Source organism: Mchenga conophoros, linkage group LG19, assembly GCF_057382185.1.
Source record: "Mchenga conophoros isolate Kocher_MC1m ecotype Shallow Benthic linkage group LG19, M_conophoros_male_GT1.1, whole genome shotgun sequence".
Taxonomy (NCBI): domain Eukaryota; kingdom Metazoa; phylum Chordata; class Actinopteri; order Cichliformes; family Cichlidae; genus Mchenga; species Mchenga conophoros.
Genome location: NC_140544.1, coordinates 6,907,232 through 6,933,772, shown reverse-complemented (window position 1 = coordinate 6,933,772; position 26,541 = coordinate 6,907,232). Strand labels below are relative to the sequence as shown.

Here is a 26,541-nt window from a genome sequence, read left to right as displayed (position 1 = left end):
CGTATGTAGAAAAATACAAAATAAAGCAGAATTCTTTGTCTATTAAAGCCAATGAGCAAATATTAAAGCACCCAAACATCTATATCATGTATGTAATTTAGATCCATGTCTAAAAACCTTCATTCACTCTCACACGTATGTCAGTTCGTGCACGTCTGACACATATTGTCACAAATCACTGCCGAGGAGCCCACCTCTGCTGAACAAATAGCGGCACACTCCTCAACCTTCCTCGCAGCCACTTAGCAGAGGTCTGCTGCGCTTTATGGTGTCATAAAGTTGCCTTCTCAAAACACAGTTTAAGAGATGTCGGTAATTGGTGTGTTGTTTGACGCAGAGTCGGGTGCTATCGCCTCTGTCCTGACTGCGGTAATTAGCCAAAGGCTGCAGTATATGGCAGATTAAATGGGTGGTTAATGGTAATTTGCTCTTCACTCAGCACACTTTGGGGTCTGAATGGTCAAACGTTTGCATTGGCTGGTCTCAATCTTGAATGACAGTTCTGACAGATTATCGCATGACTTACAGTTTCCACAGTAAGCTGTAATTATTAGACAGCAATAAACCTACTTAAGGGAAAAGTACATATTTAATAATGTTTAACAGTGGAAAATAGAGGCGGTAAATTTTGAATCAGCAGATGCAAGACAAAGATCAGCAAAGCTTACTGAAAATGCATTGCTTTTGGCATGTATCCCTCAGCTTTAATGGTGCTTACGCAGAGCTACGCTGTATGCACCATGCACCCCGAAAACCACTGGCTGCAACATTCTTTGATATTGAGAATCATAGAGAACAGTCAGGGAGACGAGCAAAAGAAGTGATGGCAGCCATCAGTATTACTTAGAAGCTTTTTGAACATTGGCTACACCAGAAGCTCACAAAGGTGGGTGTTTTAGGAGAGTGTGTTTTATTTAGTTTCCCGCCTTTTTTTAAAAAAAAAAAAAAAGATAAATAAGTTAAAAATATTTTACAGTGGGGGTTTTCTCATATTTGTTATATCCAGGACTTCCGATGGACAAAATATAAATTCAACAAACTTCTGATCCAAAGACGTTTTCTGGTGTAAGTTTTTTCAGTGAACGGAACTGGTTGAGATCCCCCTCACTCTTATAGATAACTAAAAGTCTGCGGTCAGTCACCATGTGCGGACACTGTATTCATTTCCATACAGCACGCTTGTCTTCATTACATCTCAGAGCCATCTACTGGTGCCTCTGTACCCACGCTGAGTGTCAGACAAAAAATTCGGGGCTCATAAAGCAGCTCAGGATTCTCAAGTTTGAAAGAAAGAGATGGGAGGCGCTTGGACCATCCATCACTGGCTGCCTCTAGCGGACCCCGGAGGGGCGGCGCGCCGAAATCTGATCGCCCTTCCCCCGCTGCTGCTGTTTGTCCCAGCGGCGCGCAGGCTGGCAGAGGGAGGCATCGTGGACTCAAGAGGAGTGATGAGCGTCACACAATCGTACACGCGATGGTTCCGCCTTCAAAATAAAAGCTTGATATCTAATCGCCTTATTGAATAGGACTCTTTTTGATGACTCAATTGAGTCCGCCAGGCTGATTTAATTGAGTTTGCTGCTAACGACAGCTAGCTGTGCTTCACTTATTTGTCTCCTCAGATGGCTCTGTTGGTATATCATTTTAACATATTTTAAATTTAAATTTACATATTCATTTATTGAAGAATGCATTCAGATTTTCATCAAATACACTGATTCACAACTTAACAATGATGACAGGATGTGAGCAATTAAACAAAAAATACAATTAAAAACAGAAAAACATAATAAAGACTCTTATTTAAGTACACACAAGTACTAAAGTGCATGAAACGATACGATATAACCATTGCTGCATTACAGAGTTCCTTTGTAGATGGCTCATAGGCTGGCGAGTGCTTTTTTTCCCTTACCTTTCCTGCATTTTCATAATTGAACGAGTGCCTCGGAGCAAAGCATGCGTCATCGGATCCGAGCCAAGGATCTTATTTTGAAAGTAAACCTGGAACTCCTCGTGTTTCCCAGCGGTGCACGGTTGACGGCAGCACCTTGCAACTCCTACTTCACAGACAGCGAGAGGAGAAGAGTCACCACTCTGCGTTGGTTGATCAGAAGCGACGAAACGCACCGAAACTGGCATCTGCGCCGGAGGAGACGCAAAGGAACCGCGCATCCCGCGTCCCCGTCCGCCTCGTCCACTCTGCCCCCTCGCAGGACAGGATGAAAGGACTTTGGAGGACTGGACACTTTGGACAACGCGGACAGCAGCGCGCGGCGGAGGACGGGATTTAGTGGAGAGAAGTTGGCGAAGACACTCGCCTTCAAGTCGTGAGGGGGGGATTTGTGACTCTTTTTTTCCGCTGTCGCTAAACTGCTCTCCAAGCGCTGGAACGTGAGGATTTAAAAGTAGTTTTGTGGGTTTTTGTGAAGTTTACCGGAGACTAGAGGCTATTTCACCAAAGGAAAGCTTGGTGCCATCTAAACTCTGAAGGCTGATCTTTTCTGTCAAAACGGGATACTGTGGGTAAATATTATTATTATTATTATTATTATTATTATTATTATTATTATTATTATTATTATTTACAAGCAGGTTACGCAGACTCAGACACATAAGTCTCACAGCTTCACTTCCTTGTAGATGAGGACAGGTTAGAGCTTTGAGCACTGTGTACACTGCGTGAGTCGTGAAGCAGCCCCGCGGCTGTGCCACAGCACAGGTGGCGTGGAGGTCCCTGTTTGTGCGCAATTGGCGCATCTTGGCCAGTGTCAGCAGACTCTGGAGGAATCAACAGTCAGTGCGCAAATCTATTGCCACGGGTTCGGAGCAGGAGCGCAAAGCGGCTTCTGTTGTAGCTTGTGGAGGTGTGTGTGTGTGTTGCTGAAATTACGCACGCTGTAAGAAAAAAACGAGTGGAAAAAATACTGTAAAACATATTTGGGTTGGGAAACGTGTATGCTTTTTCCAGCAGTTGATTGAGTTTGGTTGATTTTTCAGTGAGGGGAAAAAAGTAATTTGCGCTAAAGCGTTCTCTCCACATCCAAAGTCATTCCCTTCATCCTTTCCAGTTTTTCAGTATTTACAGAAAAATCCACGAATGAGGGAAACTGTGAAACTGAGTGTTTTAGAAAGAAAGAGGCCAAATGAAATCACGCACGCTTATCCTTACACAAAGGGTGGTTTGTGGTGATACCTGCCAGATTTCGTTTGAGGTGAGCTCGCTCTTCATTCAGAATGAATCGAACCTATCCTGATTTTATCTTGTTTTTTTTTTTTAAATAAATAAATAAATAAAATCCAGCCATCCCCGTGCTCGTTAGGATGGGCACGCCGTTTCTCCTCACCGCAGTAGTGACGTCTTCTCAGGTTTGGCGCTGAAATATGAATTGCACATCTCTTTCACAGAGCCGCACTCCCCCAAATCCTCTGATCATCTCTGAAGTTAGAAAGCGGCGGATTGTCCCCCCTCCTCTCCCTCTCAGTGAATGAACTGTGCGGTTCTCTCCCCTCAGCAGCAGATCACTCATCCCCTCTTCAAACACATGCGCATCAATGGGATTCAGATGGTGATTTTTTCTTCTCCTTCTTCTCCTTTTTGGCCACTCAGCTCGGCTTTGACTCCCACCATGTCAACTCCCAACCCGAAGAAAATTATTAGATTATTGCGTCCTGCGAGAGAGACGCTGAAAATGAGATTTGGGCTCTGTTGCTTTAGCTTATTAAAAAAAAAGAAAAAAAATGCTGTCATAAACAAGCGTGCGGCCGATAATAGTTGTGCTAATGCTCCAAATTAATTGTATCTATTGACCCGAGAAATAATGCGTGCCAGTGTGCAGCTTTTTCAATCAGAGGCGAGCCTCAGACACTTTCGGTTCCAAATGAGACTCTGATTGCCTCTTTTCATTAGTGAAATTGGCCCGAGACCATCGCTCTGCTCCTGGTTTAGTGCCTTTACGTTTTCCTTCTCGTTCATAAAGAGAAGGGTTCATTAATCTGCTTCAGCTTGTCTAATTTGACAGAGAAAAAGGATCATTACTTTCATGCACAAACACTCATTTATTATTTAAAGAAAACAAACTTATGTGACCTTATCTGAGCTTTACACTATACCTCTGATATAAAATTTGTGCCTATATATGTAAGGACTTCTAGTCTTTCTGTTCCCCTGTAATTAGGATTCTCACATGTCTGAGGTAGTAAAAGCTGAGTTTATACCAACCTTAGTACGATTTATAACATTTTAATGTCCCCCAGTGTCTGCTAGCAGCACTTCATGTAGTCTTTATAATTTCAAAAGGGACTTCGCTGTCCATCTGTATCTTCTGCTTTAACACAGAGGACAAAGCCCTGGCGTTCGGATCTTTTTCCATGTGCAGGCTGAGTCTCAGACGAGACGCCGCCCGTCTGAGTGTCAGCCCGAGGTGAGCTGAGCCCGGAGTCACCCCTGAACCTCTGACAGCTCTGAAGTGCCGAGCTCTCCTCTGCCTCTCAGCTGATCAATATCTCTTCTCACCTGAGGACTCGTTCGAGCGAGCTCTCTGAAGAGAGGGTGGCTCAGCTATGAAGGCAGGCAAGAAGTCGTGAAGGGACAGGCAGAAGGGAGATGGTGGGTGTGAGACATGCATTGCATTGCAAAAGAAAAAAGCTGGAGTGGAGAAAGGCGTGCTGCAAAGGAAGATGACCCACTTGTGTGTCTCTTTATTACCCATCTAACCTCCACTTGGCTCCACTCTCCAAAAAAAACCTCTAATCTCCCTTTTTTCCCCACCAAGAACACAAAGCTGATCCGGCCCCAGCCGCTGATTATCCGACTTAATTATTAAAGATTGCTGACACTCCATGGAGGTGTGACTAGCATGTGACTTCCTCACGTCGCTCCTCACTGAGGATAGAGGGATGGCAGGGATTTGAACCCGGGTTGAAGCGTTTTTCCGCCCCTGAGCTATTACAATGTGAAGATAGTCCTGCATGATTAATGCTCATGCCTTATTCATTGCCGTAGTTGTGTTTCCCTGCCATGCTTTAAGAAAATATTAGCATGAAAATTTGAGGCTTTGAACTCCTCTCTCGGTCTTTGGGATCCATATTACCTCATGTTCTTCTTCTACTCAGCTATTTGAGGTTGTTAAGTGATATCAAAGTGTTTTTAGCTGGTTGTGCTGTATATGAGGGTTTCATTTTCAGTGAGGATATCAGGTAGTTGTGTGTAATAAGGGGCACACATTAATTACTGCTCTTGCACATGGCTGTCATTTATTTCACCCAAATGCATCAATTACACTGCAGCACTTTGCTGCTCTTCAGATTCAAACACTTGCCATGGACTCTGGCCTAGTCTAAACCCCTACCTGACACCAGATAAGTCAATGCTGCTATTGTATTAGATCTTCTTCTCACATGGTTTGAGAGGCTGTCATGCTACTTGTCTAAACAGATCTACGGGTTGATATGAACCAACTCTGAAGCCCTGTCAGCTCTCCAAGTGTACTGCCTTGTAAAAAGCTACTATTTTATATATATATGTATGTATATATTTATTTCTGTGTGTGTGTGTGTGTGTGTGTTTCTGTGCCTGCCAGAGAAAACAAAAGTTTAGATTTAGCGAGGCCTGTAATCAGCAACCTCCACGGCCTGAGAGCGAAGGCCTTATTGTGCTATATAAACAAACCTCAGCAGCATGTAGGCGTCTCGTGTTGTAAGAAGGTGAGGATGGGCTGAGACGGGAATAGAAGGACTCCTGGGAGTTCATAAGGAGAACATTAAAGGCTGAAGTATGTTGACGGGTAAAAGGTGCGGTGGCACTGTTTAAATTAGGACACCGTGTGTGTGTGTGCTGCTTTATTTATCCACGTGTGTCTTGTGAAGTGTCCCCAGTCTGTGTTTTTCTTTACTGAAGCTCGATAACGTGCAAATGCGTCCTCGCACTTGTGCCAAGCGAGGAGTGGGTCACAGGTCCTGCAAGGGAAAGAAAACAGTACTGTTAAGACTTAAGACAATACAACCTTTCTTTTGACTGTGTGTCTGTGTGCAATACACCTCAGTGTGTGCAAGTGAAGCTCGTTCTGTAATGTTAGCATGTGTATTCAATAAACGTCTCCGTAGGAGTGTGTGTGTTAAGGTAGACGTCCCACAACCAAAGGTATTCAGAAGATTCACAGACCCTCTGACGTTTAGGTTAATAGTGGTACCATGTGTGTTTACGTGTGCTCATGTGGGAAGATTTTTCTTTTACTTTTCTGGGCATTTCACTCACATCTCACTGGGCATTCCAACTTTTCCTTTCTCGGGAAAACTTAGGGGCTGAACACTCTGCTATCCCTTTCTGTAGCCACCATGCTGCAGTCTGATAATGGAGGGTGACTTTGTCGAGAAGAGTCCCCGGGAAAAGAGCGTCAGGCTGTTTAGCTCTGTAACAATGAGCAAGTTAACTGATTGATTGTTGAGCTTGTGATCTGAACTCACGGTAGGGTACTGAAGTTTTCACTTTGAGCTGTTCGTGTGTTGGAATTTCTGTTTTCCCATCCTAAGAACCAGGTGCTCAGAGAAAGTTTCTAAGAAAAAACTTTGAAGAGGGATTTCCCGTCTAATCTTTAAAATCTGTGTGGACTCTCAGGTCAAAACACGTTAGCATATGCACAGACCCCAAGGCGCTTTGTTGCACTGCGTTCAATGTACAGCCATTTGATGTTGGGTTTTTTTAAGTTTCAGACTGTGTTGATTTCTGTGTTTATAGTCTCAATGGACATCCTGGCTTCTCTTTGACAGATTCTGCTGCTTGTTTCAGGTCCGTGGTGGGGAGCTGTCGGACAGATTCTTGCGGCATCTGCGGCCGCCCTTCTGCTGGACAGTATGCGAACGGAGGATGTTGTCTAAGTTGGAGTCGGGCCTCGCTGCTCTGCGTCTGACCTCTTCGCCCAGAGGAATGACTGCTCTGTGGTGCTCACTCTGGCTTTCTCTCCTCCTTCCTCTCACCGTCGTTCCAGCCGGGCTGCCCACTGCTCAGCCCACAGGTAGGAGACAGACATCCAACCCCACACTGCTGATGCCACATTATTAATTGTCCTAAGTCTGCTTAAGACGCTGAGAAAACTCATTTTGAATTTTGTGCCTCAAACTCATTGCAACATAATTTTAGAGAACAATTTGAGCAAAGATGCCCTTTAATGCGTTGTGATTTATATTATTAGCTAAAAATACCAAACTCTGAGTGGTTCCAGCTCCTTTTTTTAATCGTGATTTGAATAATCCACATGTTGGCTTTACATTGAAAGGGTAGAAAAGGTCATTAAACAGTGCTTCTTGTGCACTCTTGTTCATTGCTTTCTTTTCCATGTTCTTTGAAAGACATTAATTTTTCTGTGTTCATCACTTCAAATAATGGTATTTAAAAGTCCCATTTACTGTTTATGCGAATGGAGTCCTTTCTCTTTTTCAACAAAAAATTTTTATGACATTTTTTGTCCGAGGAGGATTTAATTGGCCTCTTCTCGGTTCGCTGAGCTTAGTGAGATTTTCCCTCTTTGTTCTCGAGGCAGAGAAATACCCAAAGATCAATCCAAAATAAACTTTGACTGCGTTTGCTTTAATCTCTCCATATTGCTATTAAAAAAAAAAACAACAACACAGAGTAATCTTTATTCGTAGGTGTTAGCCAACACTTCTTTCTCTCCCCTCCCTTTTTTTTCCTTTTTATGTGAGGGTTATTTAAAATGAGTCTTTGACACTCTTTACACGGTACAGCGCATTAAGAAAGACGAGGAGCCCGGGCGCCTGCTGGAGAGGGCCCAGCTGTCTTACGCAAGCTGAGACACTTTGTGCATGAGTGTAAAAGATCGTGGTATTACAGCTTTTCTAACTGCTGCTTTTGTGTGTACAGTTTGTTTTGGCTGTCGCCCAAATAACTGAGGTCAGAGCAGAGATGCAGACTTTGAGATTCAAGACTTGGACTTAAGTCACTAAAGTGGAGACTTGTGTTTGTGGGACTTAATCTGCTGATCAGTGATAATGAACACAGCTTTGAGAGATAACAGCTAAATAGCCACATTATCCTCTGCATCCAGCGACTTAAAAAGAGACTTGTCCCCCGCCCTCTCTCGTGTAAAACGCATAATGTAAGGAAAGACAATGTGTGATTCTGTCTGCCTGATTGCCTTCCCTGCTGGAAGCTATCACAGTCTCTCATGCGTGGGATCATCCAAAAAGCTGAGTGTGTGTCTGTGTTTTTTTTTTTTACCCCCCTCTGGGTGGCGGGTGTTCAGGCTGTGATCTTCATGTACCTGCAGCCAAATGCACGCGGAGCCCACGGCTCTGAGGAGGATATTGTTTCAAGTTCCTAATGTTGGGGTGTGATGATTCATCTGATGTCAAGTGGATAGCTGTGGTGATAACACGTGCAGCAGTGCTTCTGCCAAGGACGCTTCCTGGTGCAATGTAAAGCTTTTTACCTTAGAATCAAACTGAAAACGCGAGACTCTTTGTTCACCTTCATAATTACCCACCCAGTCAAAACTTGCTGGAAAGAAATGGGTTTTGCTAGACGTCTAAACAGCTCTGAGCTTTCGCTGTTAAGCTCCCAGCATTTTTGGGCACAATTTTTTTTTGAATGTAGGACAGCTACATGAAGGTTAGATGTATTTGCCCATTTATTTACATCTACATGTAAATTTAATTCCTTTTCAATGGTGCGTTGCATGGCAACCTTATTCATTCAGTCGTCTGGATTGTCATAGCGCCTTATGACCACACCCCTAAGATAATAGACATGGTGTTTTAGAGTGGCTGATTAGCTCAACAAGCAAACAAAGTGGGTTGTGGCGATACTCCTTTAGGTCATTTTATGATATTGTGTTTCTGATGAGGGTGTAGGCACATGAGGTTGATCTAAATGTCATTTTTTGATTCAAATTGCACAGTGGGTTTGCATGTAAAGCAGCATCTTTTTCTTAAAATGTCCTTTCAGAGAGCTGGAAAGACTCTTTTTTTGTCACATTTGGCTTTTCAACCAAATCTTAAAGTTGTTATGTCTGCTAAAGTTTGTATTATTTCTTCCGGGGGGGGGGACATTTACAGGCCCTATTTGCAGGTCCAAAACAAACACATCTTGGGCCAAATCAGATCGAATATAAACATTTTCAGTTGATATTTTTGGGCTAAAGAAAGAAAACCCTTGACTGATCGGTGTAGAAACAGCGAATACACCAACGTCTGATGTTAAGTGGGTACTTTCTTTACAGCCTTCGTGACACTTGGAAGTCCTGTTGTGATCTGGATATTATTTCTGAGACTTGTTTCACTTGAATATCTGGCACAAATTAATGTTTGGGGGGGGGGGGGTTGTCATGGAAGTGTTGTTAGCTGTTTTTCTTTCAGTCATAGCAGAAATAGTAGTAAATACAGGTTGGTTTTGTTCACACATCATCTTAAAAGTGATCAATGACATTATCTGAGCATTGAGTTAGCATTAGCCAAGAAATTGGCTAATGCTAATGCTAAAAAAAACACTAGCACACCGACAGTTATCAAGCTAACTTGACAACATGTTTATTGTGTTGTGTAAATTAATAAAGAATACACTTAAAATGCTTATCATTGGTTCAAGAATAGACTTTAATATAAAAAAAAAAACAGTTTTCCCGTTTTTTCCATTACAACAATGTGATTGGTCAGTTTGAATGTTGATCCCAGACCAACATTACTATGAAGATGCAGAAATACCAACAAGGGAATATCAGACACACCCTTACTTTGGCTAAGAGGACTACTCTGCATTCGAGGGTTGAAGCTACATTTTTATTTTATGTGAAACTATTAAAAATCCCCAAATTTCAGGTTCAAATTGATTTTTAAAAAAGTAAGAATCTCAAGTGTTGACAATTCATTGCTGTCCAGTTGGGACTGCTCCTCGTAGGCGTCTCTGGCCTGCGTCTTGTCTCCCCCGTGGCCCTCTGGCCTCCAGGAGAGTTCTCCACATCCACAGATGGACGAGCAGTAGGGGTAAAATGAGTGTTGTTTAATGGCAGATGGCACAATTTCCCCTCAGCAACCGCAACACCGGGCTGCAAAGTTGTCACTTAGGTTTTGTGTTTTCCGTGTGTGGCACTGTGTGACTTTGGGGGGAAGTGTGTGGATTAGTGTGTGTCAGGATCAGCAGGTGTTAAGGACAAATATGCCCTTGAAGGTTTACAGCTGGCCTCTAAATATCAATTCAGATCTTTTTCAGTATGTTTAAAGTGTGTAGTTGTTTTGGTTGAACTCTGGTTGTGATCACTGACCTCTGTTGGCTGCTGGATAGAAGTTATAGAAGGAAACTGCTTTATTTTTAAGCATAAACATTTTCCACAATGCCTTCTTAACAAGTAACAGTAATAGATCATAGTAGAAAAAAAGGTCGTAATTACCCTTTAAAAAGTCATCTAATGGTAATATAGTGGGTCTTTAAAAATCCTGTTTAAAGTCAAGCTGTTTTCTGGGTGTTTATTTATGTGTGTGTGAGGTAAGCAGGCCTTGTGGTGTGTGTTAAGTTGTGTCGGTGCGCAGCGTTGTTTATTTCTCCAAGAGCTGGTGTCATTTGCTGTGACAAAAAAAAAAGTTTGAGAGGCCAAGTTGACTGATGTGAGAGACTGATGACATAGAACAGAGACTGTGTGTGTGTGTGTGTCATTCGTAACCTTCCCTGAGTATTTACTGACCACACACACCCCCTGCTGATATCCCCGCGGAGCTCTGATGGAAGTATACGGCACATGTGAATCAGCAGACATGCACATTCAGTTTTGCCATTGCATCGCTGTGTGCGCACATTTGTGTTTACGCGTGAGCAGAGTCTGCAGTTAATGCGACATTATAAATAAAAGAAGGCAGAAGAAGAAAATGTGTGTCCGCATGAGCGAGAGGAAGACGCACCGTGGTTGTGTGGTCACCGTGTCCTTCAACTAGAGAAGAAAGCAAGTTGTTTGTCCCGTTTAGAGACTGAAAATGTGTGCGTGTGAGCGTGTGTGTGTGTGTGTGTGTGTGTGTGTGTGTGTGTGTGTGTGGTCACGCCACCCCATCGGCAAGGACTGTAAATGTCAGCAGGAGGTGTTTGGGTGATTAGGCGACTCGTTAAAACCTCAGCATTTGCCGATTTACGCTCATGCTCTACAGTTCACACACACATCAGTACACAAACAAGCATGAGTGCACACACACACACACTCTCGTTCTCTGCCTCTCCTTGTTTCTTACTTTTTTTCTACACAACACGCTCACTTCTACACACTTTCGAAAAACTTTGATGTGTGCTGTTAGTCTTTGATGGTGACAGCATCTTCCTGAAGGTAACAGATCTATACCTGCGTGCGTGCGTGCATGCATGCGTGTGTGTGTGTGTGTGTGTGTGGACAGAGATAGTTTCCAGTCAGCATTTATGGTGTGGTCAGCTGTTTCCCATCTCATGTCTGGAGGAAGAGTTCTATGTAATCTTTGTAATGGATGTATTGATGTGTTTAATCAGGATGTTGCTACTGTCACAGCAGAAGCGCTTTACTGTGCTGCTGTAGTGCACGTTAGTTTCTTCTATATCCACCTCTAAGCCCTTCTTCGCACTCTGAGTTTGCGTCAAGCAAGCACCCCTCTAGTCAGATGTTTATTTTTATTATTATTATCATTATTAATACCCACCCACAGCAGCTCTTTCCTTTCCAGTATCCCTGAGTGTCCCTGAGACTTCTGGTCAGTCCGAGTTTCCCCTCTTTCTTGCTCAGATGTCCCTGTGGAGAATCCAGTTGGCTCTATCATTCTAGCACCATCAAGTCCTTTCCTTGTCACCTCTTACATGAGCTGTAAGTGATCTTACAGCTCATGTAAGAGGATTGTTAGTTGCCTTTGTGTTTACCTACTTAGCTCAAACGCTCTTATGTTCATAGGTCTGCACATGTTGCCAGCTGTGCAAAGTTTTCCTTAAACCTTCTTGTTTTTAACTCTTATTTTTTAGTCCTATTTCTTTATAGAGAGTGACTAAAAATAAATCTGATCTTTAACAAGCATCTATTTTAAATCACACCACAATGACACTGATCGTGTTGACGATTAGTCATCCGATGCACTTTCTTTCTTTTTTTAAGCCCTAAAGCAATACTCGTGTACCTTCTTGGTCTTATTTTGCATATTATTAGTATTTTTATTTCTAATTGTTTATGGTGGAGCAGTCTCCACATCGCTAGCCTGTAATTAGCCAATTCTGTACATGTGTGGGCTCAGCGTGGCTGCCTGTTCATCACAACTTCAGCGTAAAAAGTTCCTCCGTTGTGTTGTGTTTTGGTTTTCACAGTGTCTGCGCGAAGGCTCATTTCCCCGGCAACATTATCGAGAAATCTTTCTGGCAAGTGGAGTAAATGTTCAGGCCAAACAAGCTTTGAATGATGATTTGTTAAACAATGGCACTTCTGTCCTCAGTCTGTCAGGCATTTAATCCAGTAGGCATTTCAGACACGTTTGTGGATGGGAATTAATCATTACAAACAAACTCACAAGGGATCATAGCGGGGTATTTCTCCTAGACTCTCTGCAGTTGTACAAACACTGGCACCAGTGTTCAGTTTTTACATCTGTAAACCTACACATGTTACTGTATTCACACAGTTTTTTAACAAAGAGTAATAAATGGTAGTTGATCATTTAAATCAACATTAAAACATGTTGTGTTGTCTCGTCCTTCTAAGCACGTTATGCATTAGGCGGCACTGTCTAGACGCAGTGTTTTTCCAAGGATAACACACAGCTGAGCATTAGTGGAAAAAGCCTGTTGCTTAGCAAAATGTTATTAAAGGTTTTCATATCAGATCACAGACTGAAGTGAAAATGCTCAGATTGAACTGTGCTATACTGTGAAACAAAAACCGGCTTGTATGTTGGGACCTCTGCTGTGTGAAAGAAAACCCGTCTTTGTCAGGTACGAGTTGGATGCACACCTTGGTGCACCTTCACTAGGTAGGCAAAAAAGAAACACAAAAAATTAGCAGACAGCTGTAGATCAGTAGGTCATTGTCTGCCCGCGGCCTTCGTACGAGCCGTGTCTGCAGGCCACAGCTATGCATGTATTATTACACCTCATTAATGCCCTTTGAAATCCTCTCTGCACACCGTTCAATGAATTATGGATGAAAAAGGCCCGTCTGTGTGTTCTGGTCACGTCTAACTCCCCGCCACCTTTTCTGCATTCTTCTTTGCCATATTTGAATGCATACATATATTATACAACATTTTAAGCCTTAAAGCCTCCTGTGTATCTGCTCATTTTTCTCCTCTCTGGCAAGTTTTCAAATCTCCATCAGTTTCTAAGCTCTGATTCCTGCATCCACTGCCTGCTTTTTTTGTTTCTGTTTTTTTTTTCTCCACCAGCACGTACGCACACTCGCCTGCCTCGTACACACCTGTGCATGCCCTTTGCTCTACCCCTGGCTGCGGTTCAGGGCGGTTCTTAGCCCGCTGGCTGACAGTGGCGTTGACATATGGTCGGACTTTTAATTACAAAGCTTCCCCTTAAGGAAATTGTTGAGATACTTAACAGATAAGGCAGACATGGAGCAGAACAAAAAGGCTCATTGTATCACATCAGGAAGACCGCTCTCGGAGGGCGCACGGGGAAAAGAGAGTTGGCGATTAGTCAACTGGAGCCACAGTTGAAGCTGACAAAATATTTTTGCACTGTGAAGTGATGGGTTGACAGGATTTTTTTTTAAGTTAGGTGTCTCACTCTTTCTGTTTTGCCTTCTGTCCTGCTGACATGTGGATTTATTGCCACCGTTGGTTCAATTGCATAATCTCACCTGAATCTTCAAGATGGATGATGATTGCAAAATGTACCCAATATACACCGTGCATGTCTAAACGTGTTTGTATGTGAACAACCTGACTGTAAGCGTGTGTGTGTGCGCGCGGTTTGAGCCAACCCCATTGGAAGAGGTAATTTTGTTGCTGGCAGAGTCAAACAGATGGCAGGTTGAGCGCTGGGCTGTTAGAAATCCAGCACACACAGACACACACAAGTACCAAGAGAGTCACAGTCCTGGCTTCATGTCCCACCCATCATTAAATAGTAGCTTACGTCTGTCTTTCCACTTTCTTGTTCTTCTATTTGCACCAATTACCATTTTTAATTGCATTTACTCCACCGTTCTCACTCATACTCATCCTTACAGTGATATGAACAGCACTCATGTCTTTATTTCCTCTATACAGAAACTCAACTCAGTGGTACTTCATTTGTCTTACAGGTCTCCGCTGTATCAGAGGACACGCTGTCTAACTTATAATAAAGGATCTCGTTAGCGGGAGTCAAAAGCATATTGAGTCATTAATAACGTGCATTTTCAAGATAATTAGACTAATAAAAGTCACATGGTGAGCAAGTTTACTCCAGGCCTCCCACGTGCACTGATCCCTCTCCTCCTAACAGGTCCATCTCTCTCTTTCTTTCTTTCTTTCTCACTGACCACTAACCAGAAGCAGAGCTGTCTGGCTCTGCTGCACCCCATTTACATTTCTGTGAATGGAACCAGAGAGCCAACAGACAGTGTTTAATGCCGTGTGTGTCGGGGAGCGAGGGAGGGAAGCAGTTACTGCGCAGTATGAGATTACCTCCTTGCTTGTGATTGTGTGTGCGTGTGTGTGTGATTGTGTGTGTGTGCATCTCTTTCATATTCTTCTGTCCTCTGTCTTCCTTCCCCTTCATCCCTCCTTTCCCTGTCCCGGTCTTTGTGTCTTTCCTCTTCTTCTGTGTCTTTCCCTCTGCTCTTTTATTTCGTCTCCTTTACTTTAACAGGTGACTGTGATGCAGTAAGACTGAAAAAGGTTATACATGAGCAGTAGTTTCTTTCTTTCGTTCTTTCTTGGTTGAATCATCTATTTCCTGCCTTGATCCCCCCCCAAAAAACCAAAAATAAAAGACCTGGGGTCTCCACTCACACCCTTGCATGCGCTTCTGTTTAATGCTCCCTCGCATCCAGGGCAGCTGACACATCTAATATTGAAACCAAACTCCCTCCCACGTCTCGCTCTCTCACCCCTCTCCCCCCTCTCCCCCCCTTTATGTTATTTTGCCAGGAGAGCTAAAATAATAAAGCCTTGTGCCCTCTGCAGAGCGTAAGGGAAGCCTTTTTCCTCCCTGGAAAGAAGAGAGCGAGAGCGCTCGGTGTGCTGGCTAGCAGCAGAGCAGTGACAGAAGAGCTGACTCCAGATTTGTTTTTATGTTGGTTTTTTTCTAAACCATCAGATTTTTTTTCCTTTTTCAGAACTCCCATGAAATGTTAGTTTTGAGCGCGGTGGATGTGTTAATTGGCCGTCTTTTCGCCTTGTGAGCCGTCTTTCTCCCCGTCGCCCGTGCACCATGCAGTCAGTGGTTTATCTGCTGGCTGCCGTCACAATCAAACCAGGAAACAGCCTCACTTCATTTTTTATATTATTGATTCTTTGTTTTTCCAAATGTGTCCGCTCGCTGCATTTTGGGGCGTCACCCTGCATCAGACTTCGTTAGGAGCTAGGATGTCATCGGTGACCTTTATCGACTTCCTCGGCTGACAAGGAGTAACTTCAACAACGCTGATAGAACTGAACCCGATCTTTACTTTTCTGACACCCTGCTGATTCGGTGGCCTCTAACTGACAGAATCTGTAAAGTCAGACTTCCACAAAGGAGAGCACAGCTCCAGCTGATAAAGAGGCAACACGGAGCACGGCTAAATACCAGCAACCTACAGCAGCGCTCCAAAAACTGTACAGCAACACGCTTCGCTCATATGACGATGCTTTGAAATACATTTTTTTATAAAGGCTGGAAGAGCAGTTAATTTGTAATTTTATAAACTGTTGAGGCATTTCTCTCATTTTTATTTTCGCAGATAAAAGCCGCCTTCAACCCGCCACCAGCAGCAGCTTTTAGCTATCATCCGTCTCTAGCTGTTTAACTGTAAAAATCAAGTTTGAATTCTTTGCTCAGTGACAAGTTGGTGCTGGTCGAACAAGAATGCAACTGAAATTTTTCATGTGTATGCAGTGCTGTGGAAACACCAATGGATGCTAAAGGAGCGTAGGCGATCACATGCAGGTTTCAGCCATCCTGATAACTGATTTGGTTACCGCAAGTAAATCAAGCTGTCTGGGCAACTGCTAAGTAGTTAGTAATATTAGCTGCCCATGTCTTGTACTTAGAATTATTAATAAAATCAATTTTTTTCATTAGTGAGTTTAAAATGAAATCCAGGCTTTTTAAAATCATCCCTGGCTCTCAAAGCCTTTTTGCACAGTGGTAACAATGTAACAGTGTAGATGTCTTCGGACAACTGTGCTCCAGTTGTTCTTCGCCCCAAACAGAGGCTCCTCTCTACGGTCAGCCTGTGCTGTGAGTGGAGGCAGGACCTGGAGGGAAGCAGGAGGCAGGGATGATGGGATTAAAGGGCTTTTCCTGCCCCTGCCCTGCTCTCATAAGCTAACATACTCTAACAGTACTTCATTCAAGGCTTTCACCACGCTCAGACAACGACCCGCAGGGAGCTGTAATCTTGATACGTCCTCTGTGACATGTTCCTCATTTTTCCTTGTCAGGTTAGAGTGAGAACAAAAAAACGACTATAGGGAGAGCAAGACGAGAAGAAGAAGAGAGAGACGAAGTGACGAAGTGGTCGGTTGCCCAGAAAGCTTGGGATGTTTTTGACCGTGCGCCAGGTGATCTGAACCATGTGGCTGAGCCCAGCAGCAGGTTTCAGAGGAGGCAGGTTGGAACCAGGCTGAGGGAGAGACCCGCACGGTCCCGCCGCACTAATAAACCGCATCATAAACAGAGCAGTAAACGCTTTCACGTCCTGCTGATCCCAACCCCAGGTCTCATGCAAACATACACCGCAAACTCCCCCAACCACCCTGGGACACGAGTTAACAAAGGTAGACCAAATAATGCTGATGTATGCGCTGCTTGATATCAGTTGAGTTTCAATTAAATTCCCCAAAGGAACACAAAAGACATCAATCTAAAGTTTACTTAGGACACATTTATCTCCTGCAACATGTTTCTGGTTCCAACTGTGCTTACTTGAATTCACCTAAACACGGTTAATGCTTGATAGGCTAATTACCAAAACCCCAGTTGAGGTTTTAATTTTCAGCTCTTTGTTAAGTGAGAGAGAGAGTAAATACGATTACTGTAGGTTTCTTCACCAGATGAATGCACAACGCCGCCATCAAAGTTTGCACCGTTGCCAAGGGGAACAGACTAGACACGGAGCGATCCAGGATTTAGGCTTGTTTTGTAAATGTGTGTCTGAGTGCTCGAGTTGAGTACTGTGATCAGTGTTAAGGCACACTTTCCTTTTTAACACACACGCACACACATCGCTATCATTGTCGAGCCAGAGATTTTGCGGGGGAGGGTCGTCGCCGCTGGAGAGTATCAGAAGTACACTTGCCACACTGGGAGGTCAGAGTAGGGTCCTGGTCGGGGTCAGTTGAGGTCAAAGTTTAATGTTTGAATCAAGCATCTCCCTGAGGTGTGTTCGGAGATGGTTTCCATCAGCTGAGACGCCTTCAGGCATCACTTTGAACCCTTTAAAACTCTGTTTCAGGTCAGATGTGCAGTAAACGTGTTTGTGGTCCAGATGTTTAGCTGTTCATGCGTGCATTCATTTGTCTTGTTGCTAATCACGTGATGAGTTGTTTTGTAAAAGACGAAGAACATTGATGGATTTAAGCAGGAAAAGAAAAAAAGTTCTCACACTACATTTTCAGTTCTTGCAAAAACGTTTGTTTTTCATGCGTTTGCTCAGATTTTTCGAGTTTTACCTTTTTTCCGATTTCCCACATTCACTAAGTGTTTTCCGAGTACCGGTCTGCCCCCCTCCTCCTCAAAATCTTTGGGAAATCATGAGTGATTTGACTTTCCAGAAAGTGGCACTAAAATTACTACTACTCGACTACTCGCTCTATTAGGAACACTCGAGTAAGAAGCTGTGACGTATGAATTCAAAGCTCTCAAAGCTGTGCTGTAATCAGATTGGTTCCTCCGCGTTGTTCGGGGAAGGGTGATTATGTTGTTTAGTAGGCCCCCACACACACACACACAGACACACACACTCCGCAGACATCCTGGCCGTTGTGGGGCGAGCTTCTTACACTTGTCTGTTGAATTGAAACTAGGCCAGTTCGTCTTTGGAATTACAATTACCGTGGACCAAACCCCGGTCCTATTCTGAGGCTGAAGGGATGAAGGCGAGGTGGGGGGGATGATGAGGGTGTGAAAGGAGCAAAGACGATTGGGCGCTGCCAGGATACCCTGTATGTACAGTAGCTTCCGATGCTCGTTAGCGCAACTGAGTAGAGGGCCAGCCACCGAGGAGGGATGAGGTGGAGGAGGAAGGGAGGGTGAAGGCTGGCACAGGCCGGGGCGGGATGTTTAGAGGCAACGTCTATCTTTAACTTGATTTTCGAGGCTCTTTTGAGAAGGCGCAGCTCAGGCTCACAGAAGAATAGAGGCAACAAGCTGGGGGAAACCTCACCCCTCTCTCTCCTCTCTTTCCCCCTTCCTCCTTGATCTCCACCGAGCCATCCCTCTTTTCTCTCCAGTCTCCTCCTGGCAGGCTTCTCCACAACGGTGTGAGGTTGTCAGGCTGGCCCAGATTAGGGGCATTGTCCGAAGGTATTTACATCCGGCCAAACCATATTAAAGAGAGATTAGCGGTTTTGCAGCACATTTCGAAAAAAGAGAAAAGCAAAGTGTGGGGGGAGCTTTTCTAAGATGAGCAGGATTTACAATTGGCATAGCTGTGAAATGGAGGAAGAGAAATGCGCTCTTTATGGCGAGGGGAGGTGATGGTTGTTGTTGCTGTTGGGGGTGGTTTGTGGGGTGGGTAGGGGTTCCACAGATCCTTTTTGAAGGTCATGTGATGCTGGCTCGTTTGGTGGGGGTGTTGAGTTTGCCAAACGGTTGGCAGCCGGTCTGGATTTACAACATAGGAAGCAGAAGTAAAAGAATCTGTTGGCGGGACACAGTGAGCAGACGGGCTGCTGTGGAGGACATCATGGTCCGAACCAAGCTGTCCGTCTGCGTTCATCGAGCTCTTCGGGAAATATCTTTAGAGGGTAATTTAGTGTTTTTATAACTCAAAGTAACTTTATTTTTTTATCTTAGTGTTTATGATTTCTTTATCACGGCTGATAATTTAAAAAGTGAGAACAGTGCACGTAAAGCATCTGGCGGAGTCATAGCGAGCATGCGTCATGTGTCTTTCCTCCTGCACGCCCGACCCAGACAGGACCTTAGCCTAAATAAAAGTGATTAAAAGTGATCATATTAGTGTAATTTGCTTACTGAAGATGTGTTTTTATAAATTTCTGTCTGTTGTTTGACCTGTCCAGGATCTGCAGATTAAAATTAGCTAGTAGCTAAATTTGATACAATGCATCTTTTCTCTGAGGAGATTATGAAAATCTCCTGCTGAACAAATTGAAAACATGTCCTGATTCTGATCTGGGCTGACTACATCTCAGGAGGAAGAGCGAGTCATCCACTCATGGTGGTTCATTCCCTGGCTGCTCCGGCCTGCATGCCAAAGTATCCCTGGGCAAGAAACTGAACCCCAAGTTGCTCTGTGATGTGTTCATCAGAGCTTGGATGTGTGTGAATGTTGGATAGAAAGCGCTTAGGCATAGAAAAAACCGCTTGTATGATTGTGTGTGAATGAGGGATCTTGAGTCTTAGAGTAGAGTAGAAAACCATTTTCCTAACATTGCACGTGCATATGTGTGAAAACAACTTAAGATTCAGCAAAAGTTAGTCATTCTCTGTGTAAAATCCTAAAACCTGTTTGTTGCCCTGTGTTGAATTAGTGATGTATTTGCTTAAAAAGACGAAGTCCGGCCTTTTTCTGCAGTAGAAGCAAACAACTAATTACCTTCTTGAAAAGACCATTTACTGCTAAATTGTTTGCTGCTGGTTTAGCATCGGCACGCTCCGCACATGTTGGAAACATGGCCTTGTTGTGTTATTAGCTGTAGTGAGGAGGAGGAGGAGGAAAAAGAGGGCGCTTGATAAAGATGAACGTCTCCCCGGCCCATCTGGAATCCATCACTTTCAAGAGCAGTTTAGAAGCAGATATGGTCTGAAAAAGTATGTGCTCCTGCTTTTGTACCAGGCTCAATAAAAGTACCTGTTAAGCCCTCCTTCCCCGAAGAAAGTGAGTCCTGTTATCGGTCACCATTTACGATCCCTCTTGCCTCTTTGAACCAGTTTGGATTCTGCCTTATGTAAAACAGCCCGACTGAAGCAGCTTCATAAATCAACCCGGACCATCATCAGCAGGAAGTTAGGAAGGGTACTTAAACAACCAAACTTTTAAAGGATTAGTCTCTCAGCGCTGAAAGATGAAACTCGACGTGTTCGCCTCCTTCAGAGCAGAAAATGAATTCATCAAAATGCAGCATCGTGATGCATTAACGTACTTGTTTACTGACGGATGTGAACTTCAGAAAATGCTCTCTTCACTCTGAATGTGTCAAGAAGGATACGTATCAGGAAACATCCCACCCAAATACAGAACGTAATATAAAACCGCATCTTAAGGATTCTTGCTCGACTCGACCCTGCTTGATCTTCCTCTTTTCCCCCATCGCTCAGACGTTGGCGTCAAAAGCTTAGATTTAGGGGGGGAAATCAGATCTAGACATGTAAACAAATATAGTGAAAACAGGGTGGCAGACCACAGAAACAGGAAAGCCCAGGGATGCACATGCACGCACTGAGAAGGCAGAGAGGAGCGTGCCTTATTCAAGACTGCACCGTTTTTTATATTTGTGATGTTGGCCTGCATTTGTTCACATCTCTATCAAAACCTCGTGTTCTTTCTCAGAGCGAAAACCTTTGAGATCTGCTGACAACTTGAGAATTTCCCTTAAAAAGTCCTGATATGACAGCGGCCACGGCGACAGCTTCTCGGTCTGGCCTACACTCCTTCCTGTTCCTCGGGATCCGTCGCTCAGTCCTTCAGTGTGTGCGCTCGAGTGGGAGAAAGACAGGCGTGGAAAGGTTCCCCCACATAAAGAGGCCTTTTCATCGAGAAGTTTGTAGAGGATAAATAAACCTCTTCAGAGGCGCAGAAAAAGATGGGGTCTGTGAGCGGCACGTTAGCGGACAGCGCGCGGTCCTATCTCAAAGACAGACTTTATATTATTCTGAAGGGCTATTTGTTATGATATTGAGCCGCGAGGGTTAGAAGGGCCAGGAGGGCAGGGGTCTCTTGATTTATGGAGTGACTGTCCAGCCTGTACTGCACAAATATACGCACACATATCAGAACCCACATCCACTCTAGCACACACACTCAAAAACACACATCACACATTGCTTCCAGCTGGCTGCAGGTTCCGTTGGGAGATTTCCACCCTCAAACACACACACAGACACACACGGCAGGAAGATCTAGATCAGGGGTGTCAAACACCAGGACCCAGAATCGTCCCTGCAAAGACGTCCAACTGGAGAGCTTCGGTAAATGTGAAAGAAGGCACTCATTTTCAACATTTAACTGTATTTTCGTAACTTTTATAGCTTTATCTTTACTGATAAAGACCTCCCATATGACCATTCATGCGGTACCAAAGATTACACAGTGTATCTATTGGATACACTTCTTCTGTAACTCAACGCATTTGTTTCTTACAGTTTGAGAGTCGTGCTGACAGATTTCTTACTACAGCATTTATCATTTAAAAAAACTGAGGTGTACTGTTGAAATTGCACTTCTTTTTCTTGTATCTAGGATATCTCAGTGATTGACTGTGTTGTTAAACTTCTTTACACTGACAGAAAGGGGAGTTTCACTAATATGGAAGCCTGTTTCCGCCACTAAAAAAAAAAGGATCCAAATTTCGAGTTACTTTCTCGAAATTTCGACATATTAACTCGAAATTTCGATTTATTAACTCAAAATTTTGAGAAAAGCAACTCGAAATTTCGAGTTAGCGCTGCCAATCAGTAATCTACGTGAATGACGTCATTTCCTTGTTACCCGGAAGCTGAAGCCCTCAGCTACAAATGCTACAGCTAAGCTACCGGTATTACATCCAGTCGTGAATGCACAGATTGCTGAGTGTTTTCAGCCTGGCTTCACAAATGATGAAATCCCTGTGTTATTAGCTGAATCACATGGTGTTACTATCAGCAAACGTATTCGCAAAAGCGCCAATTTGTTGGGATCCGTTTTTGAGTGCGCGTTCCTCTGCGCGATATGCTTCCGGGTAACAAGAAAGCGACCTCATTCACGTATATTTTGGATTGGCAGAGCTAACTCGAAATTTCGAGTTATGGATACTAGCTTTTTTGTTTTTATTTAGTGGCGGAAACGGGCTTCCATTCACTAAGGATCAAAGTGGTCTGTATGTGAAATGAGTTTGTCCCCGACCCCTGATCTAGACTGGATGCTGTCAGCAGGATAGTTGTGCTCTGGATGAATCGCCTCTGGTTTGATGATTTTCCCTGCGTTTTCATCAGAACTCGTGTTTAATATCTAAATTTATTTTGAAAGTCTGCATTATGATTTTTTTTTTCAAAGTAGCCAATTATTCTTTAGTCTGAGTAGCGCTGTACTTCCTCGGCTCCTGCTAAGGTTTCTGGGAAAGCTTCCTGTGGTCTTTCAAGGACTCATTTCAGATTATTAGGCCTCACTCTTTCAGATGCAGGGAACCACGTGAGACGCTGTGGCCGAGTTTTATTTCATTCTGCTGAATGAAATGAATCAAACTACCTTTGATTCGTTTCTTATCTTAACTTGTATGCAGGAAAAAAGTGCCCGAGCAACACCCTGCTTCACATTTAGTCACTTCCATAAGCACCCACCCAGACGCTGCCTATTAAAACCCCATTCTTCCACAGCTAGGCACACAGCAGCCGGATTTTTTTTTCTTTAGGTTATCAGCTGCTAATTAAGGAATATTTCTCTGTGACTCACCACCACGAGCACATTTTATTGCCGCTCAAAGAGCCGTCTCTTGTCAGTGTGATCAAACACATCACTTCACGTAGGAGAAGTTTCACTTGAAAGGTGCAGCGTGGAGACCCGGGTCTCCACCCGAGCTCACCGGCTGGTACATCTGTCCTGAGAGGTTGTGCAGCCGGCACGGCGTGAGGCTTTTTCAAACCAAAAATCCACTTTTTATTCAAAGCACTTTCCAAATCTGCATTTCAAAGTGCAGGATCTGAGAAAGAAACACATATTTGGTCATTGATAGTGACTAAGAAAAGGGTTCTTTGCTCCTTTGTGCAACATCTGAAAAATTGAGGGTTTTTTCCTCCCTTAACGTCCAAGAAGTATATTTTTTCTTTGTTTTGCTCTTTCTGTAAATTGCATTTGTTTAGCCTCTGGTGGTGTAAACATCCAAGTGGTGTGCAAATGTTTGTCCTATCCATTTTCCCCAGGATCAAAGTGAAAAAGGAAAAAAGTATTGTTTTGCAAGCTGGATCACATGAACGCCTCGCCTCGCCTTGCTATTAACAAATCCTAATTAAATAAACTTTACTGCTTAATCCAGATTTTTCTCCACTAAAGCCATAATCTGCTTAGAGTAGATTTGTACACATTATGAATATTACCAGTTTTCTGGAAAGAAGGGCAACTTTGTGGCATGTTTTAAGCCTGTATGCTAATATTGGCCAATCCTTTTGTATATATATCAAAACTTTAGCACATAAAAGTGAGACTCTTTGAATGGTTGCACATTATTGTGTGCAAGGAATAAAAATGGTTCTAAACCAAGTCAGTGCCTCATACAAAGAAACACTTCTAGCTGCTGCTGCTGCTCATTCAGAGCTGCCATACGAGGTTGTGCTCGAGCGCTCGCCTTCCATAAAGCACAAGTGAGCTATGAGTCTCTGGAGATTATTATATCTATGTCATAAACCCAAATTTCCCATGTTTTAAGACCTGGAGATATTCTGTGGCCTGTATTCTGCCTTTGTTCCATAGCCATTCATTCATTCATTCATGCTGGGCTTGGATTTATGCGTTCGGCACTGTTGCCTCAGTGTTTTTCTTCACCTGAATGGACCTTTTTTTTTGTTTGAACAAAAAGCATTGTAAATGCGGCTGTCAAAGCCAGAGGCTACGCAGAGAACTACACAGCGGCGTTCAGCACATTGACTTAATATCTCCAGGATTCTTTAATGGGTCGATGGATGCAATAAGACAGAGAAAAAGACGCACAAATCATCTGTCCCGTTCATTTTATTCATGATCCGCGCTACATGGGAGAAATGCGTTGGGCTTGTTGACTCCAACACATTTATCTAATGGCTGAAGTTGCTTTGTGCGTTACTTGTTTAAGTTTAATATCAGGGTGATAGTTAGTAAATTAATTGGCCTTTTTTTAAAATCATGGAGCGTTTCTCCAGAGGGCTGCGTTCACGATCGCTGCTTGAGTAACATCGTTGCCCTTTTAGCAGGTCAACAGTGGGTGTATTTGCCATCGCAAATCACACTCTTAACACACCTCATTCACTGTTTCCCATGGGTGGGTGGGTGTGCACTTGTGCGAGCAAACAAGTGTGCGTTGTGTACTCTGTTGCCTGAGCAGCTCATTCGAAGACTTTTACAGTGGCTACATTCCCGCGTGTGTGAAAGCGTCTGTGACGTCCTCGTAAGTGTCCTAAATGTGTGTGTTTTTTAAAGTGTGTTTGCTTAAATAAGCTAGTAAATAAACCAGTGGGCGCATAAGGCCATCTTTCTTGTGTCTCTGCAATGGGTGATGACGTGTGATTAAGTTCAGAATAAGAAGACATCTCTAATGAGGGGACTGCAGGAGACACGAGGGGAGCCAGAGTTTGTTTATCCAGACGTGTCCCTCCATGTCTCCACCGTCCTCCAGTGGAGGCTGGCATCCTTAGCAAGGCTTGTAAACATGTTGATTTTTCCTTGGCTCTAACCAAGCTGGCTCACGGAGCTCGCGGAGTAAATGAGCTGGTGTTTGACCAGGGCCAGCTGAGGAGGAGGCGTGGAGACGAGGGAGGGAGGGGTGAGGGTGGGGAGGTCATTTCCACACAGATCTGCATACTCGACAATTAAAAAAAAGTTGCACTTTTCTGACTCTCAGGGTCAAATTACTTAATTCTGCTACTTTATTGCTTTTTTGAAGGTTGATATGGGCAGAGGTGTCCGATCTTGCTTTATTATCAGATTGTTTTTTGACTTAGATGTGAGGCTAAATACTGACCCCGTGCATGAAGTTGATTGCATTTATTAAAAATTTCTTCTTACATAAACCATTCCTTCTTTTTTTGTTTGCAGACCCTGTATCCAGCGAGACGGCCTTCCTGGAGGACTATGTTCTGGGCATCGGGGACACTCTGGAAATGTCATGTGACCCGGAAGAGCAGGAAGACCACACGGAGCCTATTGTGTGGTTAAAAGACGGCGCTGGACTTGTGCCTTGCAACCGGATACGGTTGGGCCAGAGGATACTCCGCATTATCAATGTGTCGTATGACGACTCCGGGGTCTACTCGTGCCACCTCGCCCGGAGCAACACGCTGCTCAGCAACTACACCATCAGGGTGACAGGTGAGAGCGTGGGGAAAGTGTGTAGAAAAGACAAAAGTTGTTGAGTATCTGAAAACTTTAAGTAGGGGCATCTAGCCTTATATTTAAATGCAAAAGTGGAAGGCAGATACTTTAACTGTTGAGCTTTAAATAGGATACGAGACTCACAATATTTTTAAGATAGTTGAGTTACTAGCAGAGCTCCAGCAGAAACAGGCACTTTGGCTGCACCTCGCAGAGCTCTCTGAAATCCGACCTGTCTCGGTTGTTCTGCCTGTCTGACAGACAAACCGAGTCTGAAAGTATTTTCTATCAACAAATATACTCAAACAGTTACAGTAGCGCTGTCTCTACATGACAGCTGTTTATAGAGAAACACTGAAAACTTAGCTCAGGAGGAAATTTCTATTATTTGCTACTCCTGCTCAGTTTCAGCTCCATGTCATCTGCCTGCCAAGCTGCACACACACACACCAACACACACACAAGCACATATCCAGCTTTCACCAGCTAACACCCAGCCAAGCTTCACACAGATTCCCACCTCCTGATGCATAGTCAAAGGTGAAATTCATTATCCGGCGAGGGGATGGGAAACATTTTAAACAAGTGTGCGATGCAAGCGGAGCTCTAATAGGAATGCTCGTGTAGGGGGTGGGGGGGGCTCTGTGTGTGGGTGTGTGTGTGTGTGTGTGTGTGCTTAAAAGTGGAGCCGCATTTACCCGTAAAACTCATGGACACCAACTGAGCCTGTTATTGACAACTAATTAGAAAGCAATTAGCTTGAAACATTTCATCATTGAAAGCAGATGGGGTGGCAAGAAATGAGAGAGTTCACTCTCAGCTCACTCACCCCACCTCCTCTCACACACACACACACACACACACACACACACACACACACACACACACACACACACACACACACACACAGATGCACTTGTTTGGCAGAAAACTGGGGAGAAAATGGGCATTTTCGATTACTGAT

General features: G+C 43.8%; 1 protein-coding gene across 7 annotated transcripts in view; it reads left to right on the top strand.

The window, feature by feature from the left end:
* Positions 1-1,998: 1,998 nt before the first annotated feature.
* fgfr3 (fibroblast growth factor receptor 3) overlaps positions 1,999-26,541 on the top strand; it is a 67,172-nt gene continuing 42,629 nt past the window's right edge. For 3 of the 7 annotated variants that reach the window (XM_085258173.1, XM_085258172.1, XM_085258169.1), the window contains exons 1-3: positions 2,000-2,526; positions 6,788-7,013; positions 25,302-25,574. In XM_085258173.1, coding sequence (XP_085114299.1) covers positions 6,866-7,013; positions 25,302-25,574 — 421 coding nt within the window. In that variant the 5' untranslated portion in view covers positions 2,000-2,526; positions 6,788-6,865. Of the gene's footprint in view, positions 2,527-6,787; positions 7,014-25,301; positions 25,575-26,541 lie in introns of all 7 variants that reach the window. The other 4 variants (XM_085258174.1, XM_085258171.1, XM_085258170.1 and 1 more) reach the window with 3 other exon arrangements.